General features: G+C 38.3%; 4 protein-coding genes across 4 annotated transcripts; 1 reads left to right on the forward strand and 3 right to left on the reverse strand.

Moving 5' to 3' along the window:
- Nucleotides 1-994: 994 nt before the first annotated feature.
- Nucleotides 995-9975, reverse strand: GCK72_021477 (uncharacterized protein; the record flags this gene model as incomplete). Its single annotated transcript, XM_053734290.1, has 13 exons — nt 995-1772; nt 2823-3590; nt 3633-3918; nt 6159-6232; nt 6280-6352; nt 6409-6643; nt 7170-7234; nt 7277-7504; nt 8628-8688; nt 8752-8839; nt 8892-8961; nt 9014-9252; nt 9842-9975. 13 exons carry the CDS (start codon nt 9973-9975, stop codon nt 995-997), a joined length of 3099 nt encoding a protein of 1032 aa, XP_053583203.1.
- Nucleotides 9976-10757: 782 nt separating this feature from the next.
- GCK72_021478 (uncharacterized protein) lies at nt 10758-11905 on the reverse strand (the record flags this gene model as incomplete). Its single annotated transcript, XM_053734291.1, has 7 exons — nt 10758-10809; nt 10865-10971; nt 11015-11102; nt 11147-11216; nt 11268-11504; nt 11560-11625; nt 11671-11905. The coding sequence occupies 7 exons, from the start codon at nt 11903-11905 to the stop codon at nt 10758-10760; spliced, it is 855 nt and encodes a 284-aa protein (XP_053583204.1).
- A 903-nt stretch (nt 11906-12808) lies between these two features.
- On the forward strand, nt 12809-13266 carry GCK72_021479 (uncharacterized protein; the record flags this gene model as incomplete). Its single annotated transcript, XM_053734292.1, has 4 exons — nt 12809-12812; nt 12901-12970; nt 13023-13110; nt 13153-13266. 4 exons carry the CDS (start codon nt 12809-12811, stop codon nt 13264-13266), a joined length of 276 nt encoding a protein of 91 aa, XP_053583205.1.
- A 355-nt stretch (nt 13267-13621) lies between these two features.
- On the reverse strand, nt 13622-16407 carry GCK72_021480 (uncharacterized protein; the record flags this gene model as incomplete). The annotated part of the gene is made up of 7 exons (XM_053734293.1): nt 13622-13727; nt 13778-13825; nt 13900-13971; nt 14543-14655; nt 15179-15389; nt 15772-15841; nt 16389-16407. 7 exons carry the CDS (start codon nt 16405-16407, stop codon nt 13622-13624), a joined length of 639 nt encoding a protein of 212 aa, XP_053583206.1.
- Between the last annotated feature and the right edge of the window lie 1725 nt (nt 16408-18132).

Genomic DNA, 18132 nt, shown 5'->3' on the forward strand with positions numbered 1-18132 from the left:
CTTTATAGTGAATTTCCGCCCTATGAGCATTTTTTGAATGAATGAATCTCTGTAAAATTATTTTTAGATGTTCATTCCGAAAAGTGTTTCACAGCCTTCCAGTATATCAAGATTTAAATACAGATCCTAATAATTTTTTGTGTCCACCGTATTGAACACTTGCAAAGTTTTCAGTGACTTCAAGTCAACACAACGAAGCAATTCCATCAGTTGATCTTGCCCGACTACACCGACAGCTAGAAGCTTGACTTTAAAAAGACGGTCCCTTTACTTCAGAACTTGCACGACACTATATTCTCGATTGTAACAATATACAAGTTGTTATCTGGTTTTGTATAATCAATGTATTCACGGAGCGCGTGACAAACTTTTCGAAGTTTCTGGCTGAAATTTGAATGGGGTGAGACAAGTTTTCAACGAAAAGCTCACATTGACGGGAATTCAAAATTCTTCAAAATTTCTCTCATAACGTAACAAAGTTTTATAGATCAACAAGATCTTTTTGTTATCTCCGTTAGTGTCTGCGCAACAGTTTTTGGATTGAAAAGGTGCATCTAGTTTGAAGATGAAAAGAGATATATTGATGACCCCTAGAATCGCGTCCAGGCGGACAAAACGGGAATGTAGAAAAATGGAAATCAATTTTTGTAGGGTATCTAGATTAAAAGCGCGACTGCGCTTTTGTAGTTGACTTCCTTTTGTACGGCCGGGCTCCAAACAGTTACAGCCAAGTGATGTGAAATTCAAGTCTTGTATGTACTATTATTTATTGTTATGTCGAGCCGACAACGACAATGCTGGTTTTCTCCCATGACCTTACTATTATTAGTTGTTATACTGACTGTGAAAGAATATGTGAATATGGACACAATTAAAAAAATATTTTCGATAAGAGCACAATTTTCTCTGCTGGCTATCCCGCCACTGCACACGTTCTTGTCAATGTTAGTACTCGGCGGACCTGAAATCTCAATTCTGAGTACATATGTTGCAACTACGATCCACTGACATTTTTCGTCTTTCTGCAACAGAACACTTCTCTGACAACTTCCCGATACTGACTGCTCAACGTGGCAAATATAAAACAATGGAAGGTGGCATTGATAGTGAAAAGGATAGAGGTAAACTTGGTTCCATGATCCAACGCCATATGAAGTACATAATGAAATGGATAGATCAATCGGAGCCACATAAATAGACCAACCGGGAGTTGAGAAATAAAAAATGTGATTGTCATTAAAATGACAAGTGTTGTAGTGTGATCCTTCTCTGCTGTATCGCGAGTGCTAAAAAGTTTGCTCCGCCCCTTTTTCATTTTCAGCAACTGCACCACGAGAACCGCGGCTATCAAAGGGTATGTGACTGCTGGGATGATACTAGCAGCACCATTCACTGCTGCATAAATATCCATGGTTATTTTATAAGATAATATGACTTTCCGCCCGACTTCTATAGTAAACATCGGTTGGGTATAGTCTGGAGGGTAGCCACAGATCTCAGGAGGCTGCCAGGTACCGAAGCGAAAAATTGAGTACCTGGAGAAGACCAGTGCACTTATGAAGGAGCTTAAAGAAAAGAAAACAACAATTATCGGGATAGCCAGACGTTTTTCGGACAGAGTTTTTATCCATTTCCTCCATGGGAATAATAGAACTGCGGCTCGGATAAGTGCCATAGCCAAACCAAGCCATGGGGAGACACGGAGCAAAGAATCCTTTGAAAACTCCGCTGTGATTAAAACAACTCGGCTGAGATAGGTGAATTGAGGCCAGCTGAAATTCACAAATAATTGGATTCAACCATTGTTGACGTACCATATATTAGAAGACAGCATGACATAGATAAAAATGCCTACAGTGTTCCCAATAACTACAATATCACAAATAGAGATTCCAATGGTTAGAATATTTATGGAAGACGTGCGCATTTTTTTCTGGATCATTACCAGAAAATGGGCAAGATTTATCACCAAACAAATAATCGATAGAATATTGTTGACTTCTCCTAGAACTTCACCGATCCTATCTATTAAAGAAATCCAATAAAACATTTTGTTATCATCTTCGAAATAATCGGGCACCGTAAAGTTTTCATCGTATTCTGGGAAGTAGTCATAAGTGTTGTCGGAGTGGTGCAAATGGGACATTTTTGAGGAATGAAATGATTTCTTGGGACAGAATTTTTTTTTATGAAGGGAAATACTTGTTTGTCTTTTGTTTGTTTTTGAAAAATTGAACCATGGGAACCGGCACATTCGGTGTGAGGTTCCCGATACGATTCGGTAAATTTTCCGGTAAGCAGTCATGAAAATTTTAGAAAATTGTATAATCAACTTTTTCAGAACCAAAAAAACCAGACGCGGTACTTGCTGATGAAGATTTCCGGAAAGTTGTCAGAGAAGTGTTCTGTTGCAGGAATAGGAAAAATGTCAGTGGAGCGTAGTTGCCACAAACTTAGAAATGTGTTTTCAGATCTGTCGAGTACTACATTCCGGATAAGGAATTTTCACTTTCATGCAACTCTGGGATAGATCACTGCCGGGATGATACTAGAAGCGCCATTCACAAATATACAAAAAGGTTTTTTCTGACTTCTATATTTTCACAATAATTCAATTCTTGCATGAGCAAAAAACATGACCGTACTTATAATAATTGTTATTCTGACTGTGAGAAAAAAAGAAAACACGTGAATGTAGACAAAAATTTATTTATCTATATCATAAGACTATCCAGCTCCCTCTGCACACGTCCTTGTCAATGTTAGTACTCGACGGATCTGAAAACAAATTTCACTGTTTAATGCAACTACGCTCCACTGACATTTTTCCCTTCCTGCAACAGAACACTTCTCTGACAACTTCCCGATACTGACTGCTCAACGTGGCGAATATAAAACAATGGCAGGTGGCATTGATAGTGAAAAGGATGGATGTAAATTTGGTTGCATGATTCAACGCTATCTGAATTACATAATGAAATGGGTAGATTAATCGGAGCCACATGAATAGACCAATCGGGAGTTGAGAAATAAAAAATGTGATTGTCATTAAAATGACAAGTGTTGTAGTGTGATCCTTCTCCGATGCATCCGATGCTCGAGTGCTAAAAAGTTTGCTCCGCCCCTTTTTCATTTTCACCAGCTGCACCACGAGAACCACGGCTATCAAGGTGTATGTGACTGCTGGGATGACGCTAGCAGCTCCATTCACTGCTGCATAAATTTCTGTGGCTAATTTATAAGATAATATGATTTTTCGCCCAACTTCAATTGTGTACATCGGTTGAGTATAGCCTGGAGGGTAGCCGCAGGTCTCCAAAGGCTCCCAGGTACCGTAGTAAAAAATTGAGTATCTGGAGAGAAACAACGCACTTATAAAGAAGCTTAAAGTCAAGACAATTAAAATAATGGGAATAGCCAGACGTTTTTCGGATAGAGTTTTTATCCGTCTGCTCAATGGGAATAGTAGAAATAGCGCTCGGATAAATGCCATAGCCAAACCAAGCCATGGGGAGGCACGGAGCAAGACATCTTTTGAAAACTCTGCTATGATCAAAATAACACGGCTGAGATAGGTGAATTGGGGCCAGCTGAAATTTAAGAATAATTGCATTCAACGATTATTGACGTACCAGATATCAGCAGACAGCTTGTAATAGATTATAGTGATTACAGTGCTCCCAATAACTACAATATCACAGAAAGAGATTCCAATTGTCAGAATATTTATAGAAGATGTTCGCATTTTTTTCTGGATCATTACCAGAAAATGAGCAAGATTTATCACCAAGCAAATAATTGATAGAATATTGTTGATCTGTTCCAGAACTTGAGCGATGCGCTCTATTAAATAAAACCATCGAAACATCTCCTCATCATCGGGAAAATAATCGGGCAGTGTAAAGTTTTCATCGTATTCTGGGAAGTAGTCATAAGTGTTGTCGGAATGGTGTAAATGGGACATTTTTGAGGAATGAAATGATTTTTAGGAGGAGAATTTTATTAAGTACTTGTTTTGTCTTCTGTCCTGTTCTTGAAAAATTGAACCGTGGGAACCGGCACGTGTGAGGTTCGTTTCCTGAAATGTTTTTTTCAGAGTGACGATTTTCACAGATATACCAAAAGTTATGAAGGTTTTCAATTGAAACTTGAGTATGAAACATTTCGGTAGAGCGCCAATGCGACACACTAAAAAAAATTTAGAGAGGTCTTGGCCACCATGGGAAAAAAACAAGTTTAGATATGTGAGAGAGTGGAGAAGTACACGAAGAAACAGAAAAAGATAACAAATTGTTTTTTATCTAGCCAGTTCATATATACAGTTGAATTGCACTTTGTATCACCATAGCATAACATTAATGAACAACCAATCACATTATTGGCGCATTATCCATTCGCAAGCTATGTTGGTGATGTCTGTCAAGCTTCCTCTCGAATATGTCCCATCATTCTGACAAGTGAATGACGCCGCAACTTGTGGACTATTGTTGGCGATTCCAATATCAAAGATGCCCGAAGCACCGGTTGCAACTATATACAGTGCGCGTCATAAATATGTGCCACCCCCCAAAAATGGGTGTTCCGTGAAAACGATAAACTTTCGGAAAAAATGATTGTTATAATCGAATTCAGCATGCAAAAAAACTTATATTCAGAAGTTTTTACGAAAAATCTGCCGAAAAATAAGGCCACGACACCAAAAAACCGAAAAAACGACCGCGTCATAAATATGTGCCACCTCCCAAAAATTGAAAATTTGTTCAACATTTCGGATTTTTTTCGAAGTTTTCTAAACTTTTTTGTTATTAAATTGATTGTTTACTTCAAATCAATTGACTTTACAATGTTTTTCATTTGAAATTCATTTATTCACAAAATTTTTTTATGCGATATTAGCCAAATTTTCGTATTTTTAGGGTTATTGAGATAAGAAAGTGCAAAATCCCAAAATAATCAATATATCAGGGTCTGAAAATATTGATATAGAGTGTTACTAACTCTATGACAAGAACAAGTAAAATTACAGACTCCTAACCCGTTCGTTCAGGCATGTTGAATGTCTCATGCTATACTTTCTGGATGCCCAAATGAGATTGGGAAGTCAAACTGTCATCCTGGATGAGTTATTACCAGATTTTCGGAGCGTTCACACTTTTGCATGTCATTTCTAGATAAGTTACAGACAATTGAATGACATTCGACTGATTCTTGACTCTGTCGAGGATCCTGCGTAGCTCATGAATCCCAGTAAGTAGAGTACAAGGCTAGAGACTTTGAGATTTTGAAGTTTAGGACACAAAATGACTTCCGGCTCAGAATTCTGGCAACCGAGGGTATAAGTAATGTTAAAAATTGCCAAATATATATTTTCGTCGACAAATATGTACAAAATAAAGTACTCCCGACAACAGATGTCAAAATACGTGGTTTCTCCCAGTTCCTGGGATTCATGAGCTACTCAGGATCCTCGACAGAGTCAAGAATCAGTCGAATGTCATTCAATTGTCTGTAACTTATCTAGAAATGACATGCAAAAGTGTGAACGCTCCGAAAATCTGATAATAACTCATCCAGGATGACAGTTTGACTGCCCAATCTCATTTGGGCATCCAGAAAGTATAGCATGAGACATTCAACATGCCTGAACGAACGGGTTAGGAGTCTGTAATTTTACTTGTTCTTGTCATAGAGTTAGTAACACTCTATAACAATATTTTCAGACCCTGATATATTGATTATTTTGGGATTTTGCACTTTCTTATCTCAATAACCCTAAAAATACGAAAATTTGGCTAATATCGCATAAAAAAATTTTGTGAATAAATGAATTTCAAATGAAAAACATTGTAAAGTCAATTGATTTGAAGTAAACAATCAATTTAATAACAAAAAAGTTTAGAAAACTTCGAAAAAAATCCGAAATGTTGAACAAATTTTCAATTTTTGGGAGGTGGCACATATTTATGACGCGGTCGTTTTTTCGGTTTTTTGGTGTCGTGGCCTTATTTTTCGGCAGATTTTTCGTAAAAACTTCTGAATATAGGTTTTTTTGCATGCTGAATTCGATTATAACAATCATTTTTTCCGAAAGTTTATCGTTTTCCCGGAACACCTATTTTTGGGGGGTGGCACATATTTATGACGCGCACTGTACATACCCGCGCAGTTCCTGCCATTTGTTCTTCTACACGTTACAGTCGCCTTCTTACATCCGTCAGGTCCCACTTCTTCTCTGAATATGAAATTTTTAGGTTAGGAAAGCCTGGAAATGATCATTACCGAGTCTCGAAAATCGCGCTGGCCGCTGGTGGGGCTGTCACAATTTCAGCAATGTCACTGCAAGTAGCGCAAGCTGAAAATGTCGTAGTTTGTTTTTAAGGAAAATGGTTTTAAAAATTGGGCGCTCACGTCTAACGCAATTCGTCAAGGTGCAAAATAACTCGGTGATGCCATCCACGAAAACACTAGAATATGTCCCATCACTTTGACAAATTAGCGTCGCCTCAGCAGCTTCCTCGGCGTTTCCGATAGAGAAGGTGCCCGAAGCACCGGTTGCAGATATAGAGATATCCGCGCATCTGGCGTCATCCGTTCTTCTACACGTGACAGTAACCTGCTTACATCCGTCAGTTACCCTCTTGTTCTCTAAATATGAAATTTTTAAATAAGGAAGCCTGGCCATCATCCTTACTGGCTCTCCAAAATTGCTCCGGCCTCTGGAGGCGTCACCGTAATTTCAGCAAAGTTACAAGTGGTGCAGGCTGAAAATGTTATAGTTTAATTATAGGAAAAAATAGACTCACATGATGGTGAGTCACAGGCACAGGTGGTGACATTGTCACGGGCGGTGCCAATCAAAACAAAAAAGCGGGGTACTCACATTTTTCGCAATTTGCCCAGCCGCAACCTACGTCGGTGATGTCTGTCACGGTACCACTTGAATACGTCCCATCACTCTGACAAGTCAGCGACGCCTCAACTTGTGTGCTGTCTTCGGCGTTTCCAATAAAAGAGGGGCCTGAAGCACTGGATGCAGTTATAAAGATACTCTCGCAGTTCTTGTCATCCGGTTTTCTACACGTGACAGTAGCCTTCTTACATCCGCCAGGTCCCACTTCTTCTCTAAATATGTAGTTTTTAAGTTAGGGAAGCCTGGAAATCATTCTTACCGGGTCTCCAACATCGCGCTCTGGAGGCGTCACTTTTATTTCAGCAAAGTTACAAGTGGTGCAAGCTGAAAATGTTATAGTTTATTTTTAGTGAAAAGTAGACTCACATTCAGTAGGCGTCTCTGTCACAGGTGCCTCTGTCACAGGTGGTGCCATTGTCACGGGCGGTTCCAATGTCACGGGCGGTTCATTTGTGGCTGGCGCTTCTGTTTGTACTGTTGTTGCTTCTGTGGAACCTTCTGGAGGAGGAGAAGAAGGCTCATAAGTTGGTAAGGTAGCAGCAGGGGTAGATGAAATTGATACTTCTTCCGGAGGAATCATTCTTACGCATCCTTCTAGAGAAATGGTTAAGGAGAGTATAGTAAAGAATGATCAAAGAAGCATTGGACAAAATGAGGTATAGAAATATTTTGAAAACGAAATGGGACAAACAGGGATAGACAGGATGAATGGGGGAGGAGAGGCAAAGAAAAGGAAACAAAAACCTGATATCAGGTGCGGTGTCACTCATTATTCTATAAAGTTCATTTTTGTAGTTTGGAAATATTTTGAACGGAAAAGTTGTCCAGTAGACCATTTTAAGTTCAGTCACGTAAAAACATTTCATAGATCAACAAGATCTTTCTGTTATCTCCGTAAAGTTGATTCTTGTTTCTGTTAGTGTCTCGGATTGATAAGTGATAAGGTGTATCTAGCTTGTAGATTCAAAAAAGATATATTAACAACCCCTAGAATCGCGACAACGAGGACAAGACAGGAATGTAGACAAATGTAAATCTTTCGTAGGGTATGTATGTGGATTCAATTGATGTGAGAAAGCCAATTCTCTACTGAAACTCTCAACGAACCACTCGTAAAAAACTTTTGTCAACTTCAAAGATTGAAGTTATATAATAATTAGTAAGAGCACACCGCATATCAGGTTTTTGTTTATGTGATATATTTTTTTCATTCCCGACAAAACCGCAAAACCGAGCCTGCTGATTAAGATTTCCGCACAACATATTTGCACAAAGATTTTATTGATAACATTTTCAATTTAAACTTGTAACGTTGTGAGATAATAAAGAGCACTCAAATTGGTAGAGCGCCAATGCAACAGGCTAGAACAGTTTTAGAGATCCGAAATGTGACAAATAGCGAGGTCTAGACTATAGACCACCATGGGAAGAACAGGTTTTGGCCTTTGTAGACAAAGAAATAGGAAAAGATAACGAAAGATTTTTCATCTAGTTCATATTTTATATATATACAGTTGAATTGCACTTTGCACCATTATAACATAATAAAAAATTTAAAATCAACATCTCATGGGGGGCAACCGTCGAAGACGCAGACCAATCTAGTGTTTCCCGTTCCGATAATAATATAAATTATTTTTGTTTGAGAGTTGAATTTCATATTCTTACATTGTGCCGGCGTGAAGTGTTCCATCGTCGCCCCACTAAATAGATGCACCTGCAGAATTTGAGTTCGTCGTCTGTCCTAGCACTGTATTTCCTGGTGATGCCGTTTCTCCCTGAAGAATAGAAAATGTTGGCAAATTGTACAAAAGTTTCGAAAAATGTGGAACTCATCTTACCAATATTTGAATTGTAGCGCAACTCTGTGTGGCGTCATCAAGTTTACACTGTGAAAAGTACGAATTGCACATTCCATCTTCCATCCTTCTGTAAAAGAGGCATAAACATTAAGTAATTTTTATTTCGAATCAACACTTACTCTACAGCATAATTTCTGTTTGGAGGTATAGATAATGGGGCAATTGAGTCAAAGTTACAAGTCTTGCATTCTGGAATTTAAGTGATATTTTATAAGCCAAAACCGGGTAGCGCGGTACTCACTTTTAACGCAATCCACCAGTACGGGAGTAATTGCGGTGATGCCTGTCAAGGAACCACAAGAATATGTCCCATCACTCTGACAATTGAGCACCGCCGAAACTTGTGATGCATCCTCGACGCTTGCAATAGTAGAGGTGCACGAAGCACCGGTTGCGGACAGAGAGATACTCGCGCATCTCTCATCCAATCTTTTGTACCAAAAGACAGTCTGCATACACCCGTCAGGTCCGAATTGATATCTAAATATGAAATATTTTATGATAGGAAAGTCTAGAAATAATCCATGCCTTCCTCAGGTATTTTCTCGTACTTTGCCCACGAAATGGGCCGCATGACAGAGAGAAAAGAGCCTGCCCTACGCCGGCACTTGTGCCCAATTCGTGGGCAAAATACCGAGATTTGGTACAACGCGCGGCATTCCCCAGTAATAATGGGAAGTAATAGAAAACGAGAAATGGAGCAAGCAAAGCGCGTAGTTGATAATTGATGATATAAGAAAAGTAGAATTTCAAAAACTAAAACTACCTGGGAAAATAGTCTTATACATCACTGTCTTCAACGGGATGCATAATGTTCACAACGCTACACAAATAACACTCGGTAGGTGTCTCTGTCACAGGTGTCTCTGTCACAGGTGTCTCTGTCACAGGTGTCTCTGTCACAGGTGTCTCTGTCACAGGTGTTTCTTGCTGTTTTCGGGAAAATTTCTAAATTCCCTCTCTTTTTTTACTGAAAATCTTTAGGAACCGCCCGTAAAAAGTATTTGTCGACTTCAAAAACATTTTTGAATAATCCGTGTTTCCGCACCTGATATCAGGTTCTTGTTACGTGATCATCTCCTTTCTTCCCATTGTCACGGGCGGTTCATTTGTCACGGGCGGTTCATCTGTGACTGGCTCTTCCATGCATCCTTCTAGAGAAATTGTAAAGAAGAGTATAGTGAAGAATGAACGAAGAAGCATTGGGCAAAATGATATATCGAAGTTTTTTAGAGAATGAAATGAGATAAACATGGATAGACAGGATGAATGAGGGAAGAAAGGAGATGATCACGTAACAAGAACCTGATATCAGGTGCGGAAACACGGATTATTCAAAAATGTTTTTGAAGTCGACAAATACTTTTTACGGGCGGTTCCTAAAGATTTTCAGTAAAAAAAGAGAGGGAATTTAGAAGTTTTCCCGAAAACAGCAATTTCCGAGGAGTGTTTCCCGTAAGACACACACTTTGAACGTCTCCATTCACATTCTGTCTTCCTAAATGCGATTCTAGGGGTCGTCAATATATATCTTTTGATCTACAAACTAGATACACCTTATCAATCCAAGAACTGTAGCGCAGACACCAACAGAAACAAGAATCAATTGTACGGAGATAACAGAGACATTGTTGATCTAGGACAAATTTTGTTACATAACTACTGGAAAATTTCTAGAAGGTGTCATGGTCTCCCGAATAATCCTATAAAAACCAAATTTTTGGGTATGCTGATTAAAAGTAGGGCTTCACTTTTGTAGTCGACAATTTTTTTCAAAGAAAAAGGAATGATAACAAAATATTTTTCATTTAGTTCATATTATATATATATATATATATATATATATATATATATATATATATATATATATATATATATATATATATATATATATATGTATATATATATATATATATATGCAGTTTATTTACACTTTGCACCACTATAACAAAACAAAAATCCAAAATTATTGCACGCTCAAACCATTAATCATCTGTGCAACTGCCGTAGGAGCAGCTCAATCTAGTGATTCCCATTCTGAAAATCATTTTTTTCTTTTTTGTTTGAAAATTTAGACTAATTATATTCTCACGTTGTGTCGGAGTAAAATGTTCCATCATTGCCACACGAAATAGTTGCGGATGCAAAAAATGAGTTCGTCATTTCCGATAGCACTACTGGTCCAGCAGTTGTTTCTGCCTGTAAAACAGGAAATGTGTGGTACATTTTTATGAAATCTTACCGATATTTGAATTGTACTGCAACTCTGTGTGTAGTCATTAAGTCTACACTGTGAAAAGTACTCCAAGCATAGGCTATCTTCTTCTGGCCTGTAAAATGCTTAATTACATTTATATTTCAAATCGACACATACTCTGCAACATAGTTTCTCTTTGGAGGTATCATTAACGGAGCAATTGAGGAGATGTCACAAGTGGTACAAACTGGAATTTGAGTTATATTTTTAAACCCAAAAACCAAAAAAGGCTACTCACGCCTAATGCATTTTGTCGAGATGCAAGATAACTCGGTGATGCCGTCCACGAAAACACTTGAATATGTCCCATCACTCTGACAAATTAGCGTCGCCTCAGCTTCTGTAGTTTCCATGGCGTTTCCAATAGACCCGACGCTGCCCGAAGCACCGGTTGCAGATATAGACATTTCCGCGCATTTGGTGTCATCCGTTCTTTTACACTTGACAGTAACTTGCTTACATCCGTCAGGTCCCTCTTGTTCCCTAAATATGTTTTTTTTTAATAAGAAAACCCTGGAAACTATCCTTACTGGGTCTCAAAAAGCCGGTGCCTGGAGGCGTCGACGTAATTTTAGCAAAGTTACAAGTGGTGCAGGCTGAAAATGTTATTATAGTTTATTTTTAGGAAAAAATTGACTCACGATCAGTAGGCGTCTCGGTCACAGGTGCCTCTGTCACAGGTGGTGACATTGTCACGGGCGGTTCATTTGTGGCTGGCGCTACAGTAGACACTTCTGGTGGAGGACGGGAAGGCTCATGAGTTGGTACGGTAGCAAGGGTAGATGAGATTGATACTTCTTCCGGAGGAATCATTCTTACGCATCCTTCTAGAGAAATTGTGAAGGAGAGTATAGTGAGGAGTGAATGAAGAAGCATTGGACAAAATGATGTATAGAATTGAAAAAAACATGGATAGACAGGATGAATGAGGGAAGAAAAAAGAAGATCACGTAACAAAAACCTGATATGAGGTGCGGTGTCACTGATTATTTCGATAACCCCCGTACTGAGAAATCGTCAACTACAAAAGTGAAGCCCCACTTTCACTCTACATGTCCTAAAAAATTTAATTTTAATATGGTCATTCGTCACACCTTGACACCTTTTGAAATTTTCCAGTGGACTAGATTGCAAGTCACGTAACAAAATTGCATAGATCAATAAGATCTTTCGTTATCTCCGTACAGATGGTGCTTGTTTCTGTTAGTGTCTTCGTTATTACGTGTGTCTAGTTTGTAGATCAAAAGATATATATATCTATATATATTGACGATCCCTAGAATTGCGAAATCACCATTTGGGCAACCGTCATAGACGCAGCTCAATCTAGTGATTCCCATTTTGAAAAAACAGTTTCAGTAGAAAATTGCTTATTTCACCTCGAATAGCTGTAACTCTCTTGCGCCCGTCCGTTCAAAAAAAGTCAGGTACAAAAGTGAGGCCCTGAAAATTTGATTTATATAAAACCATTCGTGACACCGTAACACCCTCTAGACATTTTCCAGTCTACAAAATTTCGTAGATCAACAAGACTTCTGTTATCTGCGTAAATTTGATTCTAGTTTCTGTGAGTGTCTGCGCAAAGATCGTCCAGTTTTTAGATTGATAAGGTGTATGTAGTTTGTAGATCAAAAGATCCTCTTCCTCTTTTCTTCCCTCATTCATCGTGTCTATCCATGTTTGTCCCATTTTGTTCTCAAAAAATTTTTATACATTATTTTGTCCAATGCTTCTCCATTCATTCCTCACTATACTCTCCTTCATAATTTCTCTAGAAGGATGCGTAAGAATGATTCCTCCCGAAGAAGTATCAATTCCATCTACCCGGGAGTACCCGGTTTTTAGTTTTAAAAATGTGCCTCAAATTTCAGTTTGCAAGACTTGTAACATCGACTCAATTGCCCCGATATCAATCCGTCCAAATACAATCTATGACGCAGAGTAAGTGTTGATGCAAAATGAAAATTGACTTTATCACGAGTTTTTTTTACAGAGAACAATCAGATGACCCATGCCTGGAGTACTATTCAGAGTGTAGACTTGAAAACTTCTTACAGGACTGCGGTATACTTCAAATATTGGTAAGATTTTATAAAATTTACCAAAAGTTTCCTATTTTAAAGGCAGAAACAACTGCTGGACCAGGAACAAAAGTGATAGGGCAAAGGATGAACACATTTTATGCAGGTGCAACTATTAACTGTGCCAATGATGGAACATTCTACTCATTAGTGTGAGAATATAATTAAATTAAATTTTCATTCAAAAAAGAAAAATATATTATTTTCAGAACTGGAATCACTAGATTGAGGTGCTTTTTCGACGGTTGCCCCCCCCCCCCCCCCCCCCCCCCCCCATGAGATGTTGATTTTTAATTTTTTGTTACATTACAGTGGTGCAAAGTGTAATGAAACTTCATTTATGAAATATAAAATAGATAAAAAATATTTTGTTTTCTTTTTCTATTTCGTTGTCTACAGACCTCTCTATTTTTCACGTTTTGACACTCTAAACACTTTTTTAGATTGTTGCTATGGAGCTCTACCGGAATCCATGCTCGACAAACTTTATTACATCACAACGTTTCAAGTTTCAATTGAAAATGTTATCAATAAAATCTTTGGGAAACTCTGTCGGGAGGAAATCTTCATCAGCAGGCACAGCTTCACTCACAATTTGACGTTCCGTTGGGAGAGTTCTGAAAAACTCGATTAGGTGTCTGTCTGTGTGTCCGGGTGTCCAACTCACCCAATCATCTCACTGGGGGCTATTTGCTCATCAGTGAGAAGAGGCGTTCTGGAAAACAATCATGTTTCTGTAAGTCGGTATGTCTGTCTGTCTGTCTGTCCGTCCCGATTGCCTTTACTCACCCAAACATCTCACTCGGCGCAACTCCCTTATCAATTGCAAGTTGAGTTCTGCAACGACTTTTTCCCAATATTCTATAATTTTCATGATTTCTTATCCGAAAAAACGGTGTCGACTGGGACTAGATGCTCCGAGAGCAACGAAAAAGACAACCAGGAGGGTGAAGGTGTTTAGGAATAAAGTCATTGTGGGACTTCTGATTTTTTATGATTATAGGCGTCTTCTTTTATATTATTTTGTTTCTATTATGCAAATTTTTGTTGGTTTTTTGTTGTTCTCGATTATTTTATTGTATTCAAAAAATGTGACTGATGATAAGCATCATATGTATGAATAGAATACATAAAAATTCCAATGTGATGAGAAATTTTTAGAAATTCAAAATGTGACAAATGGAGAGGTCGAAACAAAAAGAAAAAAGAAAAGATAAAGAACATTTTTTATATAGTTCAATTTTCATACATAAAGTTTAATTGCACTTTGCACCACTATAACAAAACAAAAATTCAAAATTATGGCGTGCTCACACCATCAACCATCTCCATTTGGGCAACCCTGATAGGAACATCTCAATCTAGTGATTCTCGTTCTGAAAATAATAATTTTTCTTTTTTGTCTGAAAATTAAATTAATTTATATTCTCACACTGTGCCAAAGAAAAACATTCCAGCGTTGCCACACGTAATATCTGCTTCGGCATAAAATAGGTTCATCTGTTCCCCTATCACTTGTTCGGGTCCTCCAGCAATGGTTTCTGCCTGGAAATATCGGTAAATTGTATATTTCTTTTCAATATGAAGTAACTCTTACCAATAGTTGAATTACGACCCTAGAATCGTGTCAAGGAGGCCAAAATGTGAATGTAGACGTGAACAGGGTGTGTCTTACGGGAAACGATAATTTTTTGATTAAGGAGACTTCAAGGAACTACACGTTCCGTTATTTTTTTCTGTCTTCCCTCATTCATCCTGTCAGTCATTCCTCCATATACTCTCTACTATACTTATATACTATTCATGCTTATCATTAGTAAAATTGTTTGAAAAGAATAAAAAATTTTATAGAGAAACAAATTGATATGAATGAAGATGTCTGAATTATTGATAAAACTTTCAATTGAAACTTGTAAAGTCATTGATTTATTTCGGAGGCATTGATATCGGGACGATTCAGTTGATGTTACAAGGCTCACATAACTGGAATTTAATAATTATTTTTTCTAACTAAAAATCAAAACCCAAACTACTCACGTGCCTAGCAATTCATCGAGGTGCAAGATACCTCGGTGATACCTGTCACAGTACCGCTAGACCATGTCCCATCACTGTTACAAGTGAGCACCGACTGAGTTTCTGAAGCATCCGCGGCGCTACCAATAGAAGACATGCCCGATGCACCTGTTGCAGATATAGAGATCTCCGCGCAACTGGTGTCATCTCTGTTTCGACACGTGACAGTAGTGTAGGTACATCCGTCTTCTCCTGGGTCCTGTCTGAATATAATCTTTTTGAATAGGGAAGCTTGGAAATAATAGTGGTCGCGGAATTAAAATGTTTTAAGGGCTGACACAAATTCAGCAGCGTCTCCACTAGAAAACTCCAATTTACAACACTTTACAACTACTCTAAGGAATCTTCTCGCAATTCTACCGAATGACCGTGCGATTGGCCTTTGACCATCCTTAAGCTCGTGCCATTCCAGCCGGCTGCCGTACACCAAAAATTGTCTCACCTTCTCCTGCTCCGGTCCCTTCCACTTTTGACACCTCTCCAGGGTTTACCTGCCCTATACCATCAGAATAAGCCCTGGCCTATACCGTTAGAAAGGGCAGACAGGCTGGTAACAGAATAAGGAAAGCCTGGAAAAATCCTTACTGGATCGCGAAATCTAGGTCGCCGTCTGGAGCTGTCACCGTTATTCCAGCAATGTTACAAGTGGGGCATGCTGAAAATGTTATAGTTTATTATTAGGAAAAAATGGACTCGCGATCGGTTGGCGTCTCTCTCGTGGGTGGTTCATTTGAAGTTGGCGCTTCCGTTTGTGCTGTCTTCACAACTTCTTCCGTGGTCACTTCTGGAGGAGGAGAAGAAGGTTCATCAGTTGGTACGGTAGCAGTAGGGGTAGATGAAATTGATACTTCATCAGGAGGTATCATTCTTATGCATCCTTCTAAAGGAATTGTGAAGGAGAGTATAGTGAGGAGTGAATGAAAATGCATTTGGACAAAATGATGTATAGAAAATTTTCGAGAACAAAATGTGAAAAACATGTATAGACAGGATGAACGTGGGCGGAAAAGAAGAGGAGACCGCGTATCAAATACCTGATTAAATGGAATTAAATAAAACCGTTTCAGTAGAAAATTGGCTACTTCACATTGATTGGCTGTAACTTCTTTGAGACCGCTCGTACTTAAAAACTGTCAACTACAATAGTGAAGCTTTACTTTTAATCTGCATACCCTAAAAATATGATTTATATAAGAGCATACGTGACACCGTGACAAGCATTAGAAATGTTCCAGATGAAAAAAATTCGTAGAACAACAAGGTCTCTCTGTTATCTCCGTAAAATTGATTCTTGTTTCTCTAAGTGTCTCGCCCAGTTCCTGATAAGGTGTAGTTAAGTTATAGATGATAAGAGATGTATTTACGATCTCTAGAATCGCGTCAAGTAGGACAAAATGTTAGTGGCACCGCACCTCATATCAGGTATTTGTTCCGTTATCTCCTCATTTCTTCCCCATTCATTCTGTATATACATGTTTATCACATTTTGTCCTCATGAAATTTCTATACATAATTTTTACCACAATGCTTATTTATTCATTCCTCCCTTTATTCTCTACTATACTTGTATACTATTCATGCTTATCATAAGTCACATTTTTTGAATACAATATAAAGAAGACACCGACAAAATTTAATTAAAAATTTGCAAAAGAGAAACAAATAAAACTTTTCGGTGAAACTTGTAAAGTCATTGATTTATTTCCGAGGCATCAATATCGGAATATATTCTGTTGTCGCGTTGACAGAGATCACCCTTGTATGTTGCGCCTGGATATGCACTTAAAGTGAGTACCCGGTTATTGGTTTTAAAAATATGATTAAAATTCCAGTTATTTGAGCCTTGTAACTTCGACTTAATTGCCCCGACATCGATTCTTCCAAAATTTATGCATCCACTCTCTCACATTCCTTCTTTCTCTACCTCTCTATTTGTCACATTTTGGATCTTTACAACTTTTTTAGAGTGTTGCATTGGCGCTCTACCGAAATGCATGCTCGAAAAACTATATTATATCACAACATTACAAGCTTCTATTAAAAATAGTTTATTTTTCACATCTTCTTTATATTCCTCAGGTATTTTTTGGCGAGGGTTGGGCAGTGAAAATGTTAAAAGGGCCATGTGGCCATTGAATAGGGCAAATTGCCCACAAAAAGGGCCACATGGCCCAGTGGGCACTAGTTTGGCGCGGGTTGGGCACAAGCTGGAGAGTTGGTTGCCGAAAGGAGAAGCTGGTTGGATGTGGGCACGGGTTGGGCACCTGTTTGGCCCCGGTTGGGCACCACTTTGGCCCGAAGTGGGCACAAGTTGAGAAATCGCGCTCTACAGCACACGCTGATTTTTCACCACGATTTTTCTAATTTATTTCGTTTCTTTTTCAATTCTTTCGTCCTTCTATTTTATGCTACTTTTTTCAATTAGAAGATGAGACAATCTACACAGATCCGCCGATAAAACAGGTAAGACGCTATTATTTTCTTTTTTCTTTTTATCTTTCAATTTTTGACAAATTTCAGCTTAACGAGAAATAAATTCAACAATACAAACATCATCAACAACTACGCGCTTCGGCTACTCCACTGCTCGTCTCTGTTAATTTTCGCATTTACTTTAGATTTTTCGTTTTAATTTGTATATTTGTAACTTTTACTAAAAATTATATTCTTCTTCTGTATTCCTATTCCCCATTTTAAAGTTTGACAAATTCTAGTTTATTTTATCTTATTACTCCCCATTATTACTGAAATTACTATTTTGTGTTTAATTTTGATGAATAAATAGTAGTAAAGTACAAAAATGTGTAATCTGGTTAATTATAGTGCTAAATGGTAAGGAGCGAAAGGAGAGGAATGCCGCGCGTTGAACCAAATCTCGGCACTTTGCCCACGAAATGGGCCATGTGGCCCTCAAAATCGGCACGAGTGCCGGCGTAGGGCAGGCCC

Source organism: Caenorhabditis remanei, chromosome V (genome assembly GCF_010183535.1).
Source record: "Caenorhabditis remanei strain PX506 chromosome V, whole genome shotgun sequence".
In the NCBI taxonomy this organism is placed as follows: domain Eukaryota; kingdom Metazoa; phylum Nematoda; class Chromadorea; order Rhabditida; family Rhabditidae; genus Caenorhabditis; species Caenorhabditis remanei.